The 22,956-nt window shown below is 44.8% G+C and overlaps 1 protein-coding gene across 2 annotated transcripts in view; it reads right to left on the minus strand.

The window, feature by feature from the left end:
• kif26ab (kinesin family member 26Ab) overlaps positions 1-22,956 on the minus strand; it is a 68,695-nt gene that overhangs the window by 25,700 nt on the left and 20,039 nt on the right. For both annotated transcript variants that reach the window (XM_086182755.1, XM_086182753.1), the window contains exons 3-4: positions 13,611-14,081; positions 8,137-8,348 (exon numbers count right to left, since the gene is read on the minus strand). In XM_086182755.1, coding sequence (XP_086038881.1) covers positions 8,137-8,348; positions 13,611-14,081 — 683 coding nt within the window. The remainder of the gene's footprint in view (positions 1-8,136; positions 8,349-13,610; positions 14,082-22,956) is intronic.

Here is a 22,956-nt window from a genome sequence, read left to right on the forward strand (position 1 = left end):
TGCTACGCTACGCTCTCCAAGGCTGCAGAGAATCTGGAACAACTTCACACTCTCAATACACATGGTGAACTCAGATTCACCCACCATCCCACCCACATCTCCGCTTCAAGAAAGCTGTTCTGCTCAAGGCTCAGAACTCTTGGCATTCGCAACGAGTCATCTGACTTGAGTGACATTTCCTGTCTTGGATGCACAGTGGAGGTCTGATAGCTGATACAGAAGAGACAGATGAGGAGTATTATCAACAGAAGATGCCTCTACTGTACCAGAGCGGAGGATAACTTGAGAGTATGATGAGCGGAGGAGAGACAGACAGATAGAGGAGAGGAGAGCAAGCATACTTCTGCTCCACTTCACTGCTTCATTAATCACTTGCTGCCAGGGTAGGACACCTAGTGATTATTTATTTGCACTTCTCCACATAGAGGCTATCACAACAAACAGGCCCACAGGCTGCTGAGAACATTTGGGAGTGATTAATCAGTGGGTCGTCCGGAGAGGTGTGTGTATATGTGGGTGGGGGGTGGGGGGTTATAACATGTGTTCCTTGATTTTTACTCTATATTCAGAAAACCTCACTCTAACTACAGGGGGGGGGGGGGGGGTCAAGTCAGGTGAGGAGACAGTGAGATAGCCATGAAATCAGATAGATGGGGGAGGGGGGAAAATGAGCGTATACACATTTACATAGAAAGCAGACTGACCGTCCTTTTAACTGCGTGGAGCGATGCGTCTGCCGCTAAGATGTTAATGACTACAACCATTCAAGTTAAGAAGTTTATCCTGTATCACACACACTCATAAAGTCAACCGCAGAGACACACACTGGGCCACATAGAGCGTACGGGGATAATGGGATTTTTAGCACGCTGCAGCTGGCTCTCACGTGCTGGGCCGTGAACCGATTACAGGCAATAATCCTCTCCATTCAAGATGATGCTGCATGCAGACAGCAGCAAAAAGGAAGACAGAGGGAATCAACCTTTATTGCTACATTTGACACAGCATGCACTAGATACGTGGTTAAATGGTCAAGAAAAGCATTGAGGCACAATATCGTGGCCATTACTATTAATCCTCTATCACATACACAACGTGGAACACTGTTTACAGGCCCCTTGTGTCCTAATTGTTCTGTTTATTGCCCTGTCTAAGGCTAAATCTATACATAATAAATTATATCACCAACATACAGTATCATCAACCCTATTCTTCCTTGTTCCTAAAACCCCACAGTTGCCATTTGTCTGACTGAACAATTTCAAACCCCCGCCGGCCAAGCATAGACTGGATGGAGATCAAAATGGAGGAGAAAAAAGACACGGATATGATGATGCTTCAGCTATTCGAGCCTTGGCTGATGAGGTAAAAGCTAAACCGCCTGTCCTGACAATGGTCTTATCCTCAGTGGTAATCTGAGCCCCATCCGTTAAAAACCTGGGCCCATAGTAAACAACACGTGCGTTCCGGAAAAACACACTAGCGTTTGGGGAAATCAACCCTATACCGCCAGTGATTAGGCAGCTATTAGTAATTCATACGGAAGCAGACATCCATGGCGAGCCAGCTCACTGAGCGCTGATGCCTGAAAAACCTACCAGGACCTGCTGATTGTAAGTCATAAAGAGAGGGGTTTGCTCACGGGTTCAGAGGCCACAGGCTCTATTTTGCGTCTGAACACAATAGGTCATAAAATTCCCTTACGTGTATTTGCTGCCACCAGCCACAATTCACTCTTTCTTATTCTACAACACCCTCACACTGTGTCTCACTGCAATACAGCAGTGATTGCGGTCGTAATGACAATGATAATAGACTCCATTTGCATGACACCTTGCACTGAGGGACATTAAAGAGGTTTAGACGGCTTTCCTCAGCCCCCACAGGCGTGACACATAATATCAGTTCAACAGGCTGAGGGGTAGAGGGGTCGGCAGCAGTGATAACACTAATGTAGTGATGGTGAAGCTCTGTGGGCAACTCTGACTTATTATCCAGCTGAAAGGGAAATACTTGATGTGGCCAAACAAACAAAGCTGGAAATGGCTTGATGTTGAGGGTATGACCTCTTCTGCCCACACACACACACACACACACACACACACACACACACACACACACACACACACACACACACACACACACACACACACACACACAAAACCTTGATCGCAAACGTATAGTGAGACAAAGACAGCCTTGTGTTAGGTGACAAGCTACTCCACATCCTCTCATTACTCCTCATGTGAAAGGAATCTGCCAGGAGTGGATGGCAGCAGTATGAACCCCCCAGGGCTTATGGACGCAGGGTGAGCGCACAGGCTTGAGTCAGCACTTCAACTCTTTGTCTGTCAGTTCCCCCCCTCCAGGCTATGCGAGCGGTCCAGACAGACTTACTGACTCAGAGGTTTTCTTTTTTCTTTTGAGGGTGGGGGGGCTTGGGGTTATCCCTCACGCAAGTTCTGCCCCCCCCCCCCCCACACACACACACACACACTCACTGGATGATGGCAGGAACAAGTGATTCTATGCTGCCCATCACAACAGTGCAGATCACCCCAGTGCTGCGGGAGGCACAACGCTATCACATCATGTTATCTTATCCCAGAGACGAGACGCATGCTAGGCATTCAACAGACAATTATCTTGTAAGTCAACTGTACGGCATCACCAGAGCAGCGTTTTTTTGGACCAAAAAAAATGCTAACAAATGCAATGAGGGAGGATTTAATTGCTGCTAGTGCCGCTGATCTCGTATCTTCGTATAACCAGCAGCGGTGGCTCTATCAACAATACGCACTGCACCGCGGTGGAGAAGAAAACTGTTGCCTCTGCCCGTAACTTCTATGACTTGTCATCTCGCCCACAAATTCCACCCCTCCGCATTCAAGCAGTGCTCTTCAGGGGAGGTAAATCCCTCAATTTTTGAGGAGATCTGGTTTAAACAAATAACACACACAAGGATATGTGCATTGGAAACTGGTAAGGGGGGTGTAAATAATAGGTTTCATCCCGATGAGGTGATTTGCCAATGACATGCCACTATTTAGATCTGCTCCTGGAGCCTGTGATCAGTATGAGGCGATAGATGCCTATTTAATCTGATGCATTTAAAGTGACTGACAAAAAGCTACTACAATAACAATATCTGACAGAGGAAAACAATCGAATGCAACCGCAAAAATAATCTTTCTTCTCCCATCTTGTTGAAATGGTGACAGGAAAATGAAATTTAAAAATATAGACATAGGTGATATAGATTCATGGTTTAACATTCGTATCAACTACAGTTGACATGGATTTTGATTGTTACACGCCAGCAAGTTTAGAGAGAAAGTACAAATCTATTATTCAGTGTCAACCACTGTGCAGCATGCAGTATGTGACTCGATTGTGTCTGAACATGTTCAATACAGTAAACATGTAATCTTTATATCAGAAAAAACATTTTTAGCAGCTAACATGGGGGATTATGAGGGAGGCAACATAGCGCTGTTGGATGAGAACGTCCATGAGGGATGTATCCACTTGCTGTATATCCTTGAGGCTACAAGGCCAGGCTGGATCTCCATCAACACCTCAGCCTTGATGGCGCCTAACAGGCCTTGGATAGAATCACACCTGGGCTTATCTAAAGGCGGCAGCCCTTCATGGTCTCAGCTGGTGCTGCCACTGTGTCTGCTGCTGCAGCTACACACAGGAAGCCATTAATCCCATCAGCCTGATTATGCCAGTAAAATACTGTTTCATCCAAAGGTAAACAATACAAATACCACAAAACAAACCAAGCATCCCAACTACCACCCACTCAATATGTCTGATGGGGCACTCACAGCTCAGATTCAACAGATTGATATGAACCATTTGTCAGGCTATGGAGGTAGATATTAACATTTCAGCTCCACTGTGGGGGTTTCCTCCTAATAGAGCCAGCATTTCAGCAGTGTGTTTTCTGCTACGCTATACATTCTGCACATACTCTTGTCCTTGCGGAGGAATCCATCTCGCTGTGGCTTGACAACAACACCATTACCCTCTCACCTCCAGGGATCAGACAGTCCAACTCTGACTACACAAAACTGCCCAAGAACGGAAGAGAGGGAGCAGCCCAGACAGAGAGATAAAGATGAAGAGAGGAAATAAAGTAATAGCAGGAAGCAGAATAAACAAACAAGATGCTGCACACACGTATGTAAGCCAAACACAACTTACTTGACTCCCATGGTAGTCAGTCTGATATTCTCCACAGGTACCAATGTCCTGCTCTTAACGTTGTCAGAACGGAGCATCAGCATGAGCTCGCCGTCTGGACATTTACAAGCACATCAGTCCCGGGCAGCTGCTGTCCTGCTCTCTTCATCCCCCTGCCTCACGGGACAGATTCACTGTGCTCACTGGACCCCTTTGCGCCACATAATCTGCCCTGCTTATTTGTCCATAACCGAGATCTCTGCTGTCACTCACAGCACAGCCTATCACACACACACACACACACAGACACACACACTGTCCTGCTTTGAATGACTGACCAACCCCCCCAACACACACACACACACACACACACACACACACACACACACACACACACACACACACACACACACGCCCAAAACCACCACCCATAAAGGAAGTTAGCATGGTGTTCCCCCCTCCTCGCTGAACTCATCCTGCCTGCAACACATAATCATCCAATCTCTTCATAAACAATCATACATGTGTCCTATTGCAGTGATGTCAGTAAATCACAATAAGACCAAACTGTTGTTCTTTTCATTTCTACAAGCAGGTCTTGTTATTGAAGAGATAATTTTCCACCCCCCCCCCCCCCCCCCGCCTGCCTCTCCTCTAACTAAATTATAGTCCAGTGCAGTGGAGAGGCTTATTTCAACTTCTAATTTCCAATCTCCACTTCTGAAAGAAAAATCAGTCACATTTTATTCCAACAAGCTAATGACTTGTTTCTATGGTTACTCAGAGAAGCCTGGGGGATGAAGGGCAGAGTGAGCGACACAAAAGCAGTACATGAGTGTGTGTGTGTGTGTGTGTGTGTGTGTGTGTGTGTGTGTGTGTGTGTGTCCGTTCGCGTGCTTGTGTGTGTGTAGTAGAACGGAGGCTAAATGGCCCTGCTGCCACAATTAAGGAAAGATTCCTCCTGCACAATCATAGTCATTACTGCACAGCACTCACCTGGGCAGCAGCTGCAGGGCGGCAACCATAAAACCACTTCCTGCTGACACTCCTCCAGGGCCGCATTCCAACAAACAGCTGTCCCAGCCCTGCCTCTTGCTACAGCCCATCGTGCGCCACTTCTTCGCGCTACATCTCTGACGCTAACCTGACTCAAGGTGTTATATCCCTTCTACTGAGTGCGTAAATCACTCCTCTCAGGAGTGTGATCAGTATAAGGTAGAATGGTGACTCACCCTAACAAACAAACATAAAGCAACAACGTGGGGACTATCATGCTGCTGTACAGACATGAGCACACCGAGAAAAGTATACAGCCAACTGAGCAGTCTACTCAGAGTGGTCCATGCTGAGATCTCCCACAGGCCTGCTGGGTAATAAACACACCTTCACAATCAGCAGGTGTTAATGGAACAAAAATATGGGTTGAGGGATGTGTGAGGCAGCAGTTATCCACACTGTCTAACCCCCCTGTGAGCTCCGCCTGCTTTCATCACACGACGCTGCGTCAATACACTAATCATATGCTCCGTCACAAGGCAATCAGTGCTTAACGTGCTAGTCAGCTGAACACACGGCTCTAAATCCATTACCCCCCACCACCACAACCTCCCGGTTATCTACTGACATATTGATATGCGCACTTGCAAACACACCAGCCAGTCAGAGTTTGACCCCTGACTCTTCCTGTCTCCCTGCAACTGTATTGTCAATGTAATTGCCATTGGTCATTACTGCCCCCTGAGGTCATCTTGTTTTTAAGGCTATTTACCCTGATAATCAGACACAGGAAGCAGGATGAGACGAGGACCTTATGATTGAAATCCTAAAACTTTCAGTCCCTTTGAAATTGATTTGCGGCTAAAAACCACCTGAAGGCTCAGTTCCTAAAATGGATTAGCAACATTTTAAGGAACTTAGTGTTTAAAAGTAATGATTAAGTAATTCGGTGTTCATGTTTCTAATTCATGCAGTGGAACTGTGACTGAGCCTCTGTATCACACTGACATTTAGTTTGTATTTTTTCAATTCAGTAAACATCTTAAATTAAATTATTTAAATGCATTTTCAACGCTTGACGTATTTTTCCAATGAAAAATTAAACAATGAATGTCTTTTGTTCATTGCGCTCTCTCTTTCTCACGGCGCCACAATAGCTGGAGCAGCCGGACTCTCGCTAACTGAATTCTAATTAAAATTTCATCTTGGAGAGAAACGGTGTTAGTGAATGTCAAACAAATGTCTGCGGAGTCTTCTCCACTCCAGTGGGGTAGAAACTGCTGTTTAGTTATTCTGCTCCGACATCCTGGGACTCTCAGGATTTACACATGCATCCTACTAATTATATCTTTCAAAAGCAGAAAGGAATACTAATCAGATACGAGTTTCAATCAAGTCTAAAAGGATACTAATTTAATTTTTTTTAACAGAACAGCTAGAAAACGAGAAACACTGTTGATTGATGGGATTCTTTTGGACTTTTGGGAATTTTAATCAGAAGTGATGCACACAAAAAAACAAAAAAAAAACGATTAAATGATGATTTTTCAGGCAACAGCTGCAGAGGGTCAGGAAGTGGGTGTGCTTCAAATCAACCACAATACACTACTAAAACCCTTTTCTATATCTGCGGAATGTGATGCTGTTTAAAGCATCACAGCCTTCTCCGGGCCAAGTAAAACACCACATTCTTGGCAGCAAATTATCTTTGGGATTAAATGAAAGGTGGAAAGCTTCACTGTACTTCCACCTCCACCTCCTCGGCCCCACCAGGATCTGCTACAGGGGAAAAAACAAGACCCCCTCCCTCTTTTTTTTCTTTTTTTTTCCCTGTGTTTAACCCACACCGGCTGGCTACACACAGCTCTCTGTCCTACTCTTTTTTTTTTTTTTTTTTTGAGCTCCTGTCCAAAGAAAACATGAGAGCTAATAAATCTCTGTCAGCATTTAACCCCGTCTAGCATAGGGCCACGCCTCGCTGTTGTTCAGGTCCACTGCTCTTTTAACAGGAAGCAAGATGCACAGGAAGTTGCAAATGCAGTGAAGGATCTGGAATGCACCCCGTCGCCAAATTAGAGTCCTTATGGTCCCTGTGATATACACTGTTAAAGCTGGCAACTCCATTTGGGGTGTTTGGAGAAAAGCAGAGCTCCACAGTTGACCCCCTATGGGCTTCCTGTCACACTCCACAAGTCCCCTCACTGGTTCGCTCTGCCTCCTGTGGTGCAATGCTTCAATGGCCCTATGTGTCATTCTTCCCTTGGAGAGTAGAGGACGGGATGTACACACTGACCGGCCTGCCAGAGAATCTATCAATGACAATATAGCACATTGCAGCAGCCATCCACCTGCCTGGAGAGGGTGAAGTATTCTCCAGGGTAACAACATCAGAGCCAAGTAGGGCTCCTTCACCCTGAGATACACAGAGACAGAATAGTCTCTCTGAAATACTGAACAGCCCTGCAAGAGCTTTCAAAAGGCTACAGAGCTATTCTATATTGAGAATTTAAAAAAAAAAAAACCTCCAAGAAAACACAGAATAAAATTAACTAAACATGAAATAGCTCAGGACAATACTGAGCTTTAAGCTAAGCCCCCTTCGTGAGACACTCTCTCTTCATATTGAATTATGTAACGCTATTATCCATTCATCTGCACTGGTGCCTGTGACATAAGGTTCACTTGCTTCCATGATGGTGCATATCTCAAGGTGTTCTGTAATTCAGCCATGGCAAGAACAACATGTCCGTGCAATAGATGCCCCACATCCAAGTTAACACCATGAACCGTGACCTTCAGCAGACATTTAAAGGCGAGTCCGTGCATATCTCCTTTTGCCCTCTCCTGAATGCATGCAGGTGTGTATGCAGAGCGCTAAACGTTTCATTAAACACCACAGCAGCTCAATCTAATCAATCTACGTTTTGACAGCATGGGGGAGGTGCTTACCTAATGAAGAAGGAGGCTGCAGCAGATGATGCAGGAGAGGGGGAGGTGGATGTATTGAGGATGGGTGCAGGGAGTCCCGGTTGGACGGAACTCCTCAGCCGACAGGGCGTCAAGGTGTTGCTACTGCTGCTGCTGGTGCTGCTGGTCATGGTGGTGACTGGGGCCTCCGAGGTTGTGACATCTCGGTCTGCTTCCCCCATCAAACCCTGGGCCTGTTGATGCACAGACACTGAGATAAGACCACAAGCACCACTTTACCCACCTTCCCTCTGTTCCATTTACTCCCCTCTGCCACAGATGGACGGACAGATGCTGCAGCCAGTACCAGTTAGTGGGAGTCAGCAGTATCAGCACTAGAGAGCCCCCCGCAGAACACAGAGGAAGCGGCACCATTCAGTGATTCTGGCAACACTCCTGAGGTTGCTCTGGCTGTAGCTTACTGTAATTAAGTGATAACCCACATCTAATTTGTAATTAAACCACCAGCAATTAACCTCACACAGCTCCCAAATATATCTGTAACTCGATGGCTAATTCGGCACTTCACTCATCTGGAATGAAGAGCATGTCACTCTGCAGGTTTAACCTTCCTTGGACAATTTACAGGAGGGATTTAAAGAGTGTAAGTGAATCAACAATGATGATAGGTGAAATATCTAAACTATGCATGGGCACACCTTCCCATGGAGGCTTTGGAAGTGTTCACTGCATCCACTGTAACAACTGTCACGATGTTTGTACCACTGCGTCATGTTGATGGATATCACACTTATAAATGTTATGTTGAGATTATCATCATAGTGTCATCTTATGGTGTTGATTACAGCTGGTTACAGAATCCTGTACTTTAAAGGCTACCAACCCAATTATGGTGGAGCGACAGAGTGAGGATTCCCCAAACTTTTCATACCCGAGATCACATCTGAGTGAGAGGAAAGTACCGTGTGATGTTACTCCTGCTTTGTGTTCAGGGCTGGCGCACAGTTAGTGCAATGGCACGAGAGGCCTCAAGTGTGGTTACACTTCCACTAAGATGAAACAAGTCAGCAGCACATCTAACCTGAGGAAACACCTGGTCAAACATGAAATCTAAGAAAAAGTTAAAGAGTGTTCCATGTAACAGGAGGAAACTGAGAAGGTTTGTGTTAGATTGCAGTGTTGTTATTAAGATTCCAAGATACTAGCATGAGGGCCGATATCAGTTTTTTTAACGACATCCAACCCTGATGATGATGGCCTTTTTTTGATCATGCATAAAGTAGATTTAGAGTATGAATATGACTGAAAACACCATGTCAGTTACACATTAAAATGGTGTTCACATACGGTAAAGTCTCTCTTGAGAGGGTGAAGTGAAAATGGGGCCCCAGTTAGCTTTGGATGCTAGCCTTTCTCTAACGAGTTACAGTCCAAAACAAGAGGTGCAGAGAACTAATTACACAATCCACCAGTAAACTCTGAGTCCCTAGTCTGACAAAAGGTTTAATCCTCACCGGAGCCATGAGTTTATTCTGCATGACAGTGCTCAACAGCAGCTGATGAAAGCTGCTCTGGTGGGTTTGCAGTGATGGATATAAAAACAAAGACCAAAAGTGTCCTAAAAACATTTATAACTCTGACAATGTCAACGTTGTATAAACAGCAATGTCTTTGAATAGAGCACAGCTCTACAGCTTCAGTGCCATTTGACTTGATGTATATTATATACCCCTATATACCTCCTCAATGTTTGCCCTAGATTCATGTCTGGCAACTAGAATAACATCCTTATAAAAAAAGACTTTTATAAAGTGTGGCCTTAAAAAAAAACAAACCCTGCCATTTGTCAAGTCAGGCTGCCAGCTGAACTATTTATAAGCCCAGCCAGACATGTGAACGCTATACATCAGGATGTGAGGACATATTTACATTCTGATATTCACACGAGAGGCTGTGCAAAGTGCCACCACTGTTACGTTGTACACGCAGTATACTTTTGTGTGAAATATTAAAGCTTTCCCAGAAAACTTTCTCTTGTCAAACAGTGGACCAGTTCCTCATGACTCCCTCCTGTCCTCCTTAGCTTGATCATGGTAAAGAATCGACAGCCCTGTTTTTGGAGCTCTGGTTTCACTCTCTTGAGTCTTCATTGTGAACGTTAAGTCAGATATCAAGCTGCGCTGTGTGAAGTTGAGAAGTGCGTGATGATGGAGGGAAAAAAAAAAACTGCCTGCTAACTGAAATGAGCCAAATACAACTCCCCAACAACTGATGGAGCGGAAAGCCTCACACCATGCCGGTGTCTGTGGCAGGGTAGGAACTCGGCACATACCAGAGGAGTAGACCCATTACACTTTGGCACGAAACACTGGAGCACTTCACACGCAGCCGTACAGGAAGCTGTTGTGTATAGCTCATCAAATCTTTCGCTAAATGAGTCAGTGTAAAAATCATGTGGCTTTAGATTTCAAGAGCATAGAGGCACAGCTGGTTACAAGTGGGGTTTCAAAATGGATAAAACACACGCAGGCGTGCACGCACGCGCACACACATATACACACACACACACACACACACACACACTTCAGCACATCACAGCGGAAACCAAAAGTGTACCCCCCACCCCACCCCTCCCCAGTATTAAGACTGGGGACTTAAACCCTTCAGCCAAGACCCTTTCTGCTTGGACCTGGACTGGCCCTGATTCTGGCTGAAAAGAACAATCTATCCCCCCGTCAGGTAATTAGGCTGTGTCAGTGGAGCCATGTGTGCTCGCCGTTTGCACCAAGAGTCAGTAATGAGCTGGCCTTCCACCCTTTAACCCCCAGCCCTCCCTGATCCCTCTCCCTTGGTTTACCAATGGAAAGAAAGGGCAGGGAAAAAAAGGGAGGGGAGAGAAGATACAAAACCAGAGGGATTTGAACAAAATGGAAAACGGAAGGTGTGTGTGAATGAATGAAAAGAAAAGGGGAAAAAAAGACATCTTCTTCCTTCCGATGATGTCTGAGGTAAGCAAGGTAGGGTGGTATCCTATTAGAAGACAATCTTCCCCGTGGACACAGTTTGCCAGAACTCCACTGTGACCTTTGATCCCACTGGTTAACAGGCGATTACTGCTGAAGTGAAATTGGCCCAGTTAATCTAGACTGTCGTGCTTGGCTGGCGTCTGTGACCAGCAGAAACTAACAGAGGGGAAATCGAACAGTACCGGAGCAAAATGTGAGAAAGGACAGAGGTAAAACCATGTCAGCTCTGCTTTTTCGACAGAAAATGTCACACTCAAACAAAGCCATATTTAAAATCATGGCTTTATTCTGCAATACAGGGATTTATCCCCCTCTTTCCTTCCTGTAGCCTTTTCTCTCTTCTTCTCTTGTCGTCTTCTGTGGCTCACAGCCATTCGAACCCAGCTGCACCAATGCAACAGCAGCCAAGATCATCTTCTGGGCTTCAAATTGGTGGCAGCGGAGCGGGCCATCGCGCCAGGCAGCCGGCAGGCCAATAACGGAAACCCTCTCGGGTCAAGAGCACTTGGTCTTTTCAGATTAGCACGCATGTGGTTGTGGATTTTATAGAGCAGAGGGAGAATTGGCAGATTTAGGTCAATCACGTTAATGTTTTTAGAGGACACGACAGAAGACGTCTTGCCTTAACTGCTTCAAGCTTCATTAGGGGAACGAATGATTGTTTAAACAATAGAGAAGTTGGCGTTCAACAGATTTGGCTTTTGCATTAGGTTGCAGACAGGGGGATTAAGTCCTCAACAGACCTGCCATCTCAAAAACGTGTACTTACGTGCCTCACTCAAGGCAGCCAATTTGAGAGGTATCCAGATATTCAATTCCAAGGACCACGGCCATTATTTCAGTGTCAAACAGCTTATTCCCAAAATAGAAGATTCAAGGTGCACTATCATGGGCTTTGTGTCGAAGTGCTGCCTGGCTGTGACGGACAGGATTTCTGTCAATAACACACACACACACACACACACACACACACACACGCACACTCCATCTCTGTGTCTTTGTCTTAAAAAGACCTCACAAAGGACCCAAGAGGGAATCATGTATTAAAGCTCTTACTCCTGAGAGCTAGTCATCATTCTGAAGTATCTAGTTGTAATGAAAGACAGAAGCACCAGTCTCTGCTGTGTTCGTAACGTCACATCCTGAAGGGACATTTCTCTCTGGCCAAAGAGGCCTCAACCTCAGCATGGGGGCACTGAGCCAAGAGCCACTAACTGCTTTTAGTCGGATGGAGGGAGAACACAAGTCAGCCTCTCCCTTTTGTATCAGACAGTTTGATTTGCTCTAAAATTGCATAAAAGCAGTTAAAAGCTTCAGATGGCTTCACATAAACAATCTCTGAGGACACTTAAGGGAGGTGTGAAACTCCGTCTTTCAAACAGAGACGATGCATACAACATTAGCAACACGGTGAAATGACCATTCAAGTGCTAGATGATGTTAGCACATGATTGTGATGGTGCAGAACGTCCATTATGAGACTAAATATCTGTCCAGTAAACACATATCATCGCGTGAGCAGTCAGACACACAAATCACTGTAAAGTTTACGTTCAAATGAAAAATGTAGACACGTGTAAATGAATTATTCAGTCATAAAAGAGGGAGTGCATGAGAAGCCATCAGCCTCAGGACCTCAGACTTCAAACAAAAAACAGTCTTCTGCTTCTCCAACATGAGAGAAGAGTTATGGTGACGCTGTGGGGTGGTCATTTGAAATGCCCTTGAGAAGGAGGTCAGCAGATTAGTGTTGCGATGACCTCTGACCTCAGATCACTCAGGCTCCCTGACGACTGAGGAATGAGAGGTCAGCACGCCTGCTGAGCTCTGAATCACTCATTCTCTGCAGGGCTTCATCCCTTCACAATAAAGTTGTTTTTAATACTTCAAGAATCGCTAGTGCTTCGACCTCATCAGACTTAATCTCTTTAAAAGGTCGGAAATGTAACATTTGATGAAACTTGACTTGACGAGCACTACAGGAAACTAAAGGCTTACTATTTGTGGGCTGATTATTATTCTGGAATAGTCACAGTCATTCCATCCTTTCTGATTGCCCTGAAAAGTCTAACTTTTATTTGAAACCCCTCAAACAATGAAGGCCAATAACTTCAAAAGGGGCCGTCCGTTCGTTAGTTTTTGTAGCGTAACAACAAAACTCAATCTACCAACAGCTAAAAACGACTGATGTGAACACACAAAGATCTCTGAAACTGACACACGTTCAAACAGTAGCTTATAAAATAAAGTAAAATGTTTGTTGTTGTATTACTACTTGCTAAGTTTTAAACCATGGAAACTCATGTAAAATCTTAATCCAGAGTTGTAGGATTTTCCTGGGATTTTCCAGAGGGTCACAGTGGTGGACCTCCAAGAGGTTAACATATACAGGATGACTTTAAAAATCACTCTAAATGGTCCCACCAGCTAAAAGAATACTATGCAATATAAATAATATTAAAAACATACCGGTTTGGGTTGAGGCAAGAAGTTGTTGACCCTGGAGATACTCCACATGCCCTCGAGGTACTGCTGGGCCTGGATGGTGACGGAGCTGAGGGATCCGGCAAGTTGCCCTCCTGCCACAGTCACCTGGACACTAGTCGTAGGACCTGAGGACCCCGAGGGATTCTGTGGCCAGCAGTGCACCTTGTGCTGCTCCGCCAAGGGCAGGACTGAGTGGGCAGTGGGTTGACATTTGGACATTTGTTTTGCATGGATGCTGGAAGTGTTGAATCTAGAGGGCTGTGGTAGGAAGGCAGCAGCAGGCAGGGCTGGCATGTCTGAGCTGAAGGCGAGGGCAGGAGCATGGAGGGTCTGCAGGGCCTCCTGTCTCAGTTGATGGAGAGGTGTGAAGCATACCTGGCAACATCCGACGCCAGATTCATGGCTCCCAGGTGTTTGGAGCTGCTCGAAAAGGAAAGCTGCATATCCTGGGTCCTGCAGCGTAAACACATACAAGAGAACGGCTTTAGCTCAACACATGTCCGCACACAGGCTCCACCCTACCTCAGCTCTTGTACGCTCAGTTCTTCGGGAGGAATTTCCTATCTGTTTTTAATATTTTTTCAAGTGAGTCAATGGTCTGCTCACGGTGTGGTCCCTTTCCCCCTGAGACGCCAACCACCTGCAGCCTCAACCACTTCCCTTCTTTCTGGGATGTCTGATTTTTCAGACTGAGACTGCTGATGTTAAAAGAGTCACAAAAAAAACCCAAAAATAACTGAAATAAAGCTCAAAGGGATTTGTGAAAGATCCCACAGAGGCACTCTCACAAAGGGACAAATAAAAAGTTTTTTTAATTTATTTATTTTGTGAAGCTTTGGAAAGAAGACATCTGTGCAGATTTGGGCTCATTAGAGTTTTTAAGAAATGGTGTCCAGTGGAGATTTGTCCTTTCCCTCGATCTAGGAAGGTTCCCTAGGGTGTCTCTCTACTTGGGAGGAAGGACAAAAGACAACAACAGCTGAGGTGACTCTAGCGCCAAAAGCTATATGATTTACATACGATAAACATCTCAGCATGAAAACATATGATAATCCACCAAATGTGAAAATAACTACCTCCTCTAGGAAGCTGGAGGCACACAGAGCGAACGTGCCACTATTCAGATCATAAGTGAGGGTGGAACATAACTTTCTCTGTATATTATGTAAATAAACACACACGCACACACAGACACACACACGTAGAGTCTCTTAAGAGGCATAAAGGGGCACCAGGCTCCTGCCCAGTGGAGTCATAGCCTTAGACAGGCGTCCACAGCCCAAGCATAAATGTTTATGAGGCCTTTGCTCTGTTGAACCTCTGAGGTGATCAGGAGGAGTGAAGCGGTGGAGAAACAATAATCCACCACCCTAATGCAGTGCCACTTAATACAGCTAAGCCAATAGACATGTGGAGGGGATTTAAATCTCCCAGCGATGAAAACATCTTCATATCTTTGGATTCCCTGCAAAGCGTATCAACAGTGTGATCACGCAGCCCTTCTGAAAATTATCGATAGGGTTGTAATCAATGCACCCTGACATGAGCAGAATCTCCACATTATGACTTTATTGAACGGACACTCATGCAAGGGACTGTGTGTTTGGAGGGATTCTGCTTAATGATTCACCAACGCTGGCTGGCTACTGTTTAAATTACACTTGGACAGGCAGGGAGAGAACGCACGCACAGCTAAGAAGCAGGATGTAGAAAGCCCCATAAATCTCACTGAATGGAAAACTTTGATGGGCCAAATAGCAGCTTAATGTGAGATTAAGTGCAGTACGGTATATCTAGTGACTGTTGAAACTACAGGATATTCTCCGATGAGGATTTAAAAGCAAGATTATCATAACACAACTGTGACAGAGATATGATAGAGATTTTTTTTTTTTGAATGCTTCTTGATACTGACATTTTCTGCTGTTGTGCTCAGGAATGACATTTAAGCACATGACACGACAGATAAAACAGTCAGTGAAAATTAGAGTGAAATGCAGGAAAGAGCTATAACACCACTCACTGGCTGTCTGCTTCCTGCTACATGCGCGTGCTTCCTGGGAGAGGAAATTGAAACCAAGTCATAACCAGTTAACTCCGCCTCTACATCTATCCTCACCCTTTACCCTCTAGCAGGCCCTTACCCACCTCAGGGCACTGGTAGATGGAAGAAATCAATTCCCCTTCTTGCTCTCTGGGCATTGTTAGGTGTTGATTTAGGGGAGCTAATAAAAAAGACACACAAAGCTGAACCCATCTGCTATTCAGTTAGGCTTCTGGAGGTTAGAGAGCGGGCTTCTCCTGTAAAACTGTCTGTAAGCTTTATGCCAGTGGAGTGAATAAAGGGTCAGGGCCACGAGGCATGAGGATGATGGTGTTGATGATGAGGGTGATGACTGTAGAGGAGACTGATGTGTGAAGGCCCCACAATCTATCTCACGTGGACAAAATAAGGATATCAAACCTGTGTAGATGGTTTTTCTCGAAAGCAGAAAGCATGAAACTTATGAATAAACGTCACCAGCCCTGAAGCTGTTGTTTCTTTAACAATCCATATGATCTATGACTGACAGGTGCAAGTGGGCGTGAAAAGTACTGCAGATTCGGAGAAGTATGTAACGCGCGGCATCAACACAATCCATGTGTTCAAAGCGTTCCAGTCGGCGGAGAGGCGTGGGGCTACTTCACGGCTCCTCTGCCATTGTTCTGTACAAGTGGGAGATGGTTTCAGTTTTCAAACCCAGCAGCTCAGTCTGCGGGGGGGGGGGGGGGGGGTGAGGATGAGAGGGCAGATGACAGGGAGAGGTGGGAGGAGGTAGACCAGGGTTGTGGCCCTTGCCTGAAGGCTTGTGGGTGGTTGTGTTGGTTTACTGCCTGTCAGCGCTGATCTTTATTAAACTCTGGGGACAAATGCAGTCAGATGCTACGGCCTTATTATGGAAAAGAGGTGTAGGAGCACACTGGGGAGAGAAAGACCTGCCTGTGTGGAATGAGGCCTTCACAATCCTCAGAGACCTAAGTTCGCTTCTGTCCCTCACACAAACTGTGATGAAAGCCAGGCTCCAGCAGAGAGAGGGGGAGAGAGAGAAAGGGAGAGAGACAGAGAGACAGAGAGAGAGCAGCCCGACTAAGTGACTGTCTGTCTGGCTTGATGGAGGGTGTCATCACAGACAGCCCCTGCCTGGAGGCTGATGGAAACAAGCTCAGCCATGACTACTTATGGATGAGGAGACAGGCAGAAAGATGTGCATGATTTCTCTGTCTGGCCTCCTTCAGGCCCAACTGGAAGAGCAAAGTCACGTAAGACTTTTCTCAAATCATTTGCACTGTCACATCAGTACACTTTATCCGTAATCAGACAAAAGCAAAAACTGTTTTCACCTTCAGTGCCTCTGATGTGGAGCACCGGGGCCAGATATACAGTGCTGACTTAAATCAAGGGAAGGTCAAAGTGATTTGAAATGCATGAGGCCCCTCGCTAGCCAAACGACTTGAAGGCACGCTCCACTGAAAGTAAAACACTTAGAGAAACTGTATTTTCTATTCCAGTTGAGCCCATTTCCCAGGCATATAAAATCTCCCAGTGACCCAAGCTGGTAGAAAGAGAAATGAGGCAGAATTGTATCCATGATGACAAAAAAAAAAAAAATCAATGTGAAAAGTTCTGACATTCTGCAGCCTGCAGTTTGTCAGATATCTGAGGCAAGTGTGATTTATTTTTTTTATTCCATAGCCCAATTTGCCTGGAACTCATATCAACTGCAATGTGTTATTCCTCAATCTTGTGGGTTTATTATAGAAGTTCAGTAAACGGAAACACACACCAGTTTAACTAATGACAGTTGACTTTATGATTAAGTTGCTCAGTCTTCTTTTTCCTTCCTTCCCCTTCCAGTTTTCTCCAGTATTATTCTACCAGCATGGAAACATTCCTCACAATGAGTCAGTGCAACACCATGCTGCTTTATATCTGTCCTCACTAACCTCTTTTCTCACCAGTACCACTCCTGTTTACACATTATACTTTTAAGTACTTCCTATGACTACATTTCTTGTAAGACTAAGACCACACAACTGTTGCCAAATCTGAGTTTCCCTTTCTGTTTTCCTGAGAGGATGAGCCATTATTGTTTACTTGGCCTGAGACAGTGTTGACCCCAATCACACACCACCTCCATACGTTTCAAAGAGATTGGCCCCCAATAAACCGCAGGAACTCTGTCCAGATCCTGGGGTGAGGACGAGAGATTCCAGCAGGCCTGCTTTCCCACAGGTAGACCCGGCTCACGCTGACAGCCAAGTTGGAGAAAAACGAGCACAGCTGCTGGCCTTGCCCCCGGTGAGCACAGGGCATTAAGGCAGATTACATTCCCAGGATAAAAGAAACACATCCAGTGGTGTAATCCCTCCCTCAACCAGCACCTCCACCTCTCTGACCTGCTCTCCAAGACAGCCGAGTCAACTCAGTTCCCCTGGAGGAGTGGAGACCCGCAACCGGGCCCTGATTAGATATCGGGTAAAGCTTTTAGTGGCCCAGAAGATCTTTGGATACAGACCATTAAATTTAACCGCCGCCTGCTCGGAGGCAGAGAAGACAATGAGTCAGGATGTCACACTAGCATGTTACTTAACTCTGTGAGAATGCCTGTGGTAGGACACAAAATAGGACGACTCACCAAATCACATCAAACAGATGTTTGCTCCTGCCTGATGACGTCACACGATCTTGCATTAAGACTTTGTGCAACCAATGGAACCATATCTGTAGTGCTTTATCTCTAAATAGCTGATAATCCTGTACACACACACACACACACACACACACACACACACGTTCATCTACTTTAAGTCACTTCTAAGACTTTTCAAAGGATAACAATAAGATTCAATCATAAAGCAGTGATCTGTATCTGGCAATACAGCCTCTAAGTAAGTGTGGCGACATTCAGGCTGTTATCTCATTATCTTTTACCTGTTGTGTGAGATTACAACTGTAGTATAGCGATTCAGCTCCCACATATCAGAAGCCTCATTGCTGCCATTACAAATCGCACAGAAACTTCAGGGTAATTATAGATAAGTTAACTCAGCATCTTCTATAATAACAATCGTGATCATTTCAACTCAGCAAATCTCGACTTTCCTGTCAAACAAATACACCATTGTTACCTGAATGGCCAATATTTAAGAGACAAACCGCTTACTTACAACATCAATAACACATAAGCAAACTTCCGCTTGTTTAGATCGAAGAGATGATTACCTTGTTCAGAGAAGTTCATGAGCTTCTTTTTTGGGGTTTTTGCATCAGTATTCCTTTAAATGATCGACCAAGTCTGTGTGCATCAAGCATCTGTTCAGGAGGAGCTCACAGGGACAGATGTCGGACTGTCTGCTGCTCGGTGTGATTTAGCCCTTTCCTCCCGTTAACTGTCAGTGAACTGCTGACAGAAAATGTAAATAGGTTTTACCCCTTCGTGGCACTTTCGGCACATGATAGCACCGCCGCCACCGCCGCCGCCACCTGTGCGGAGCATCACAGTGACACTTTGTCTGAGGTTTTTCTTTTTCTTTTCACGGTTAAATAGTTTTTGTTTTGCAAAATCTTGACGTGATCTGGTGTGACGTCACACGCACAGCTCTCTGCAGCTCATCCGATCGTCTGTAAACGCAGGTGTCGGTGTCAATCAAAAATAAAAAGGTCATAGACACTGCTGACCCTCAAGTTAAACATAGATGGAGTCGGATTAATGACTTCATATATGAACAAATCCATATGTTTGACCTGTTTACCAGGGTGTGAGTGCTTATATCCTCTCACTGTAGAATGAGACTCCTGTTATGTGTGTGTTAACAAAATAAGTTAAAAAAGTGTGTGTGTGTGTGTGTGTGTGTGTGTGTGTGTGTTGCCCCCTGTCTCTTCACACCACACCCATCCATCAATCCAGCCTTTCGCCACTTGGCCAGTTAATTACCTTTTCCTGTTCACTCACGCACATAAAGAAAACAAGCCCCTTTCAGACTGTTTGGACAGACCCCCCACCCCCCCACCCCCCACTCTGTCCACTCACTGTCTCCTTCGTTGGCTCTAAACGGGGGTAATAGTGTACAGACGTCCAAGCTGGAATCAACTACTGACAGGAACATGTCTTCATTAGACATCCGCTCAGTGAGAGACGTACAGTCTTTCTTCTCATTAATGAGAACAGTAACTGCATCGCTAGCGAAACTACAAGGCTGCAATCTCTTTTTATACCCTTCAGATATTTTATTCTTCTCACCCAAAGGTGCAGTGGAGCACACGGAGACAGCTGCTCGCTATGCTGTCCTCACCAGGGACACACCTGATTGTATTTATGTAGACTTTCACCAAAGACTTCTAATTAGAGTCGCTGCTTCTTTTTGGGGGGGTTTTCAGCTGAGTGATGCTCTCAAGGCGGTTGTTTTTTTTAACCCACCCGACTCAACTATGGAGATGAACCACGGCGAGAAAGTAATGAAAAATTCAACAGGCGCGCTGGAGAGACGGGAGCCAGGTGTTGCCGTAAACTGCAGGTGAACGCAAGGACAGAAGGGAGGGGGGGGGGGGGTGAGCGGTTGAAGAGAGGGCAAAATCCTCTGGCACATTTACAGATGAAAAGAAGCGAGGAATGTAGGTCTAATTTTGTCCTTACACTCACTGAACTTTGTTATACAAATATAATTAAAGTTTGAATTTAAAAAAAAAAAAAATCCCCAGCGCTTCTTGTGTGGGGTGTGAAACTCAAACAGTATTAAGTATTCCCAGCCATCCACTGGAGCTTGTTGAAAGATCTATTTTGGTCCAAGAGCCCACTCTAAAACACTCGCCACAGTACATAGGATCCTGATACAATAGTTTTCTGCAAAAGCCCAAACCTCTACCTCAAACCCCCCATTCAATCTATGCACAGTGATGACAGCCACCTGCTTCTCCTCCATCTGAGCTGTCACAACAAGAGAGACAGATTCACTGCATTTTGTTCAAAAGGGGAGGGTTTTTGTGTGTGTGTGTGTGTGTGTGTGTGTGTGTGTGTGTTTGTTTTTTCATAGGGAAGACAGAGCATTCCCAGTTCCCCTATAGTTTATTTAGAGGGAAACAAACAGCCACTAAGCGATAAATCTCATCGCAGGATTGTGTCGTCTCGCTCAAACCGAAGTCCCTCCATTATGGTGTGCCAGAAAGGTTTGGCTCAACCCGCTATCATCCGGTATAGTAGAGAGGGAAAAAAACACCCTGGCTTGTTTGTATCTCTGGAAGATACAGTACAGATTTTTAAACATGGGTGCACCAGAAAAACCTGTGGTCTCCTTTCAAAATCCTTCATGATTGCATTCTGGGAAGACCCCCTATTTCTTTTCCTTGAGCTCACTCCACACGCTTAAACTAAACCCCAAGGACGAGCCAATAAAAGGCAGAGTAAGGCTGCAGCTGGGGGGTAACCAAGATGGCTAAATGAAACATCTACTGCCTCTGGATGTGGAGGGAAGTGCAGAGCAGGAAGCTGAATGTTTTAGGGAGTCCAGAACTTAAAAACACACTCCTGCAAGTTAATCATAATCAGCGCGGGTGGTGATTTACGCTCAGAATGCAGGGATGGTGCCTGGGTAAACAACACTGGGGAATATATATATATATATATATATATACACACACACACACACACACACACACACACACACATACACATATATATACATATTTTCATATATATACATACATATATACATATATACATACACACACACACACATATATACATATATTCATATATATACATACATATATACATATACACATACACACACACACACATATATATATATATATATATATACATACACACACACACACACACACACACACATATATATATATATATATATATATACACACACACACACACACACACACACACACATATATATATATACACACACACACACACACACACACACCGGTATATATATATAAAAATCAGTATATTTTTACAACTTTACCCTGAAACGACCCAGCAGAAACTTGTAATTTTTAGTGCTCCTGCTGCAACTAAATAATTACTTAATAATTAATAACTGAGGGAAAATGGACGAACTCGCGCACAAACACAGACTGAAGCGCATCTTCACAAACATCCTCCAGATACCATATTGTAAACATTCTCCACATCTATAAAAGGATTCAACACTCTTAGATCCACGTTTCTTCCAGCCTTAGTCACATACGCTGAAACATATGGATCCAACTCATTTTGAATGACTGTTGTGATATTTCACCACAGGAACCTGCTGAGCTTTAAAATAAAACCGTATAAAGTGATGACAAGGTGAAATGTTGAGTATCCTAAAATAATTATTTCCACCATTTCCCCCCTTCACCATTGCAGTAATCATGCTGGCGAGCTGCCATATGGATAAATATTCAAGTTTATAGTAGCTGCTGGAGTTTCCCCCTTTCTCTCTCTACATGGAGGGACTCTATAGATTCACTCTGCCAGGAGAAGCTACATAATGAGCTCCAGTAAGTGCTTATTGTTCAGCACCACACTTTTTTTTTCTATTTGGCAGATATTTCAATTTTCACATCCATGTGAGCAACAGGCTAACTGATTAGCATCACAAAGCTGCACTGACTATAGAATAAGTTAAAGGTTTGAGCCACATTTTGGCACCTTAACTCACAGGACAAGCACAAGTCATCCCGTGCCAAGGTGAGCTGTGCTGAGCGGCATCCCTGTCCCATCTACCGCCGGTCTGCGAGGCATTATCTCAGAGAGTGACACGCTTTGTGTCACACAAAGCTGCTGCCTGTCGGAACAACAATGGAACAGCAGAGTTGCAAAAGGCGGAATCAGCCTGGTGTAGCAGCCTACTCTAGGTATAGCGGGGGGGGGGGGGGGGGGGTACTAATTCATCATAAACGATGCCATTACCATGCCAATGACTTTTCAGAGAACACAATTATCACTAATAATAGAAATTTAACCGTCAGCCAGGAGGGGTCATATTAATACAAAACTTGCCTGTTTATGAGGAGTAGGCATTGACTGCTGGTGAGAGGAAACATTTGGGGGGGGGGGGGGCTGAGATAAGCATTAACCAGAATCTTTTTTTTTTGTGGTTGTTTTTAGGGAGTTTTTCCTGCTAATTGAGATGTCTAGACACATTCATTTGAATCGCAGTGAGATAAGGAAGTAGGCTGAACTATCTTGGTGGAAAATAGCTCACACTAATCCACTTACTGAGTCTGAAGGATTTTCATTCAGCATCCCAGAAAAATGCACAAGCTTATCAAAATTCTGTCATATGC

This window comes from Aulostomus chinensis, chromosome 17 (assembly GCF_037954235.1).
Source record: "Aulostomus chinensis isolate RoL2024-O1b breed Wild chromosome 17, RoL_Achi_v1.0, whole genome shotgun sequence".
In the NCBI taxonomy this organism is placed as follows: domain Eukaryota; kingdom Metazoa; phylum Chordata; class Actinopteri; order Syngnathiformes; family Aulostomidae; genus Aulostomus; species Aulostomus chinensis.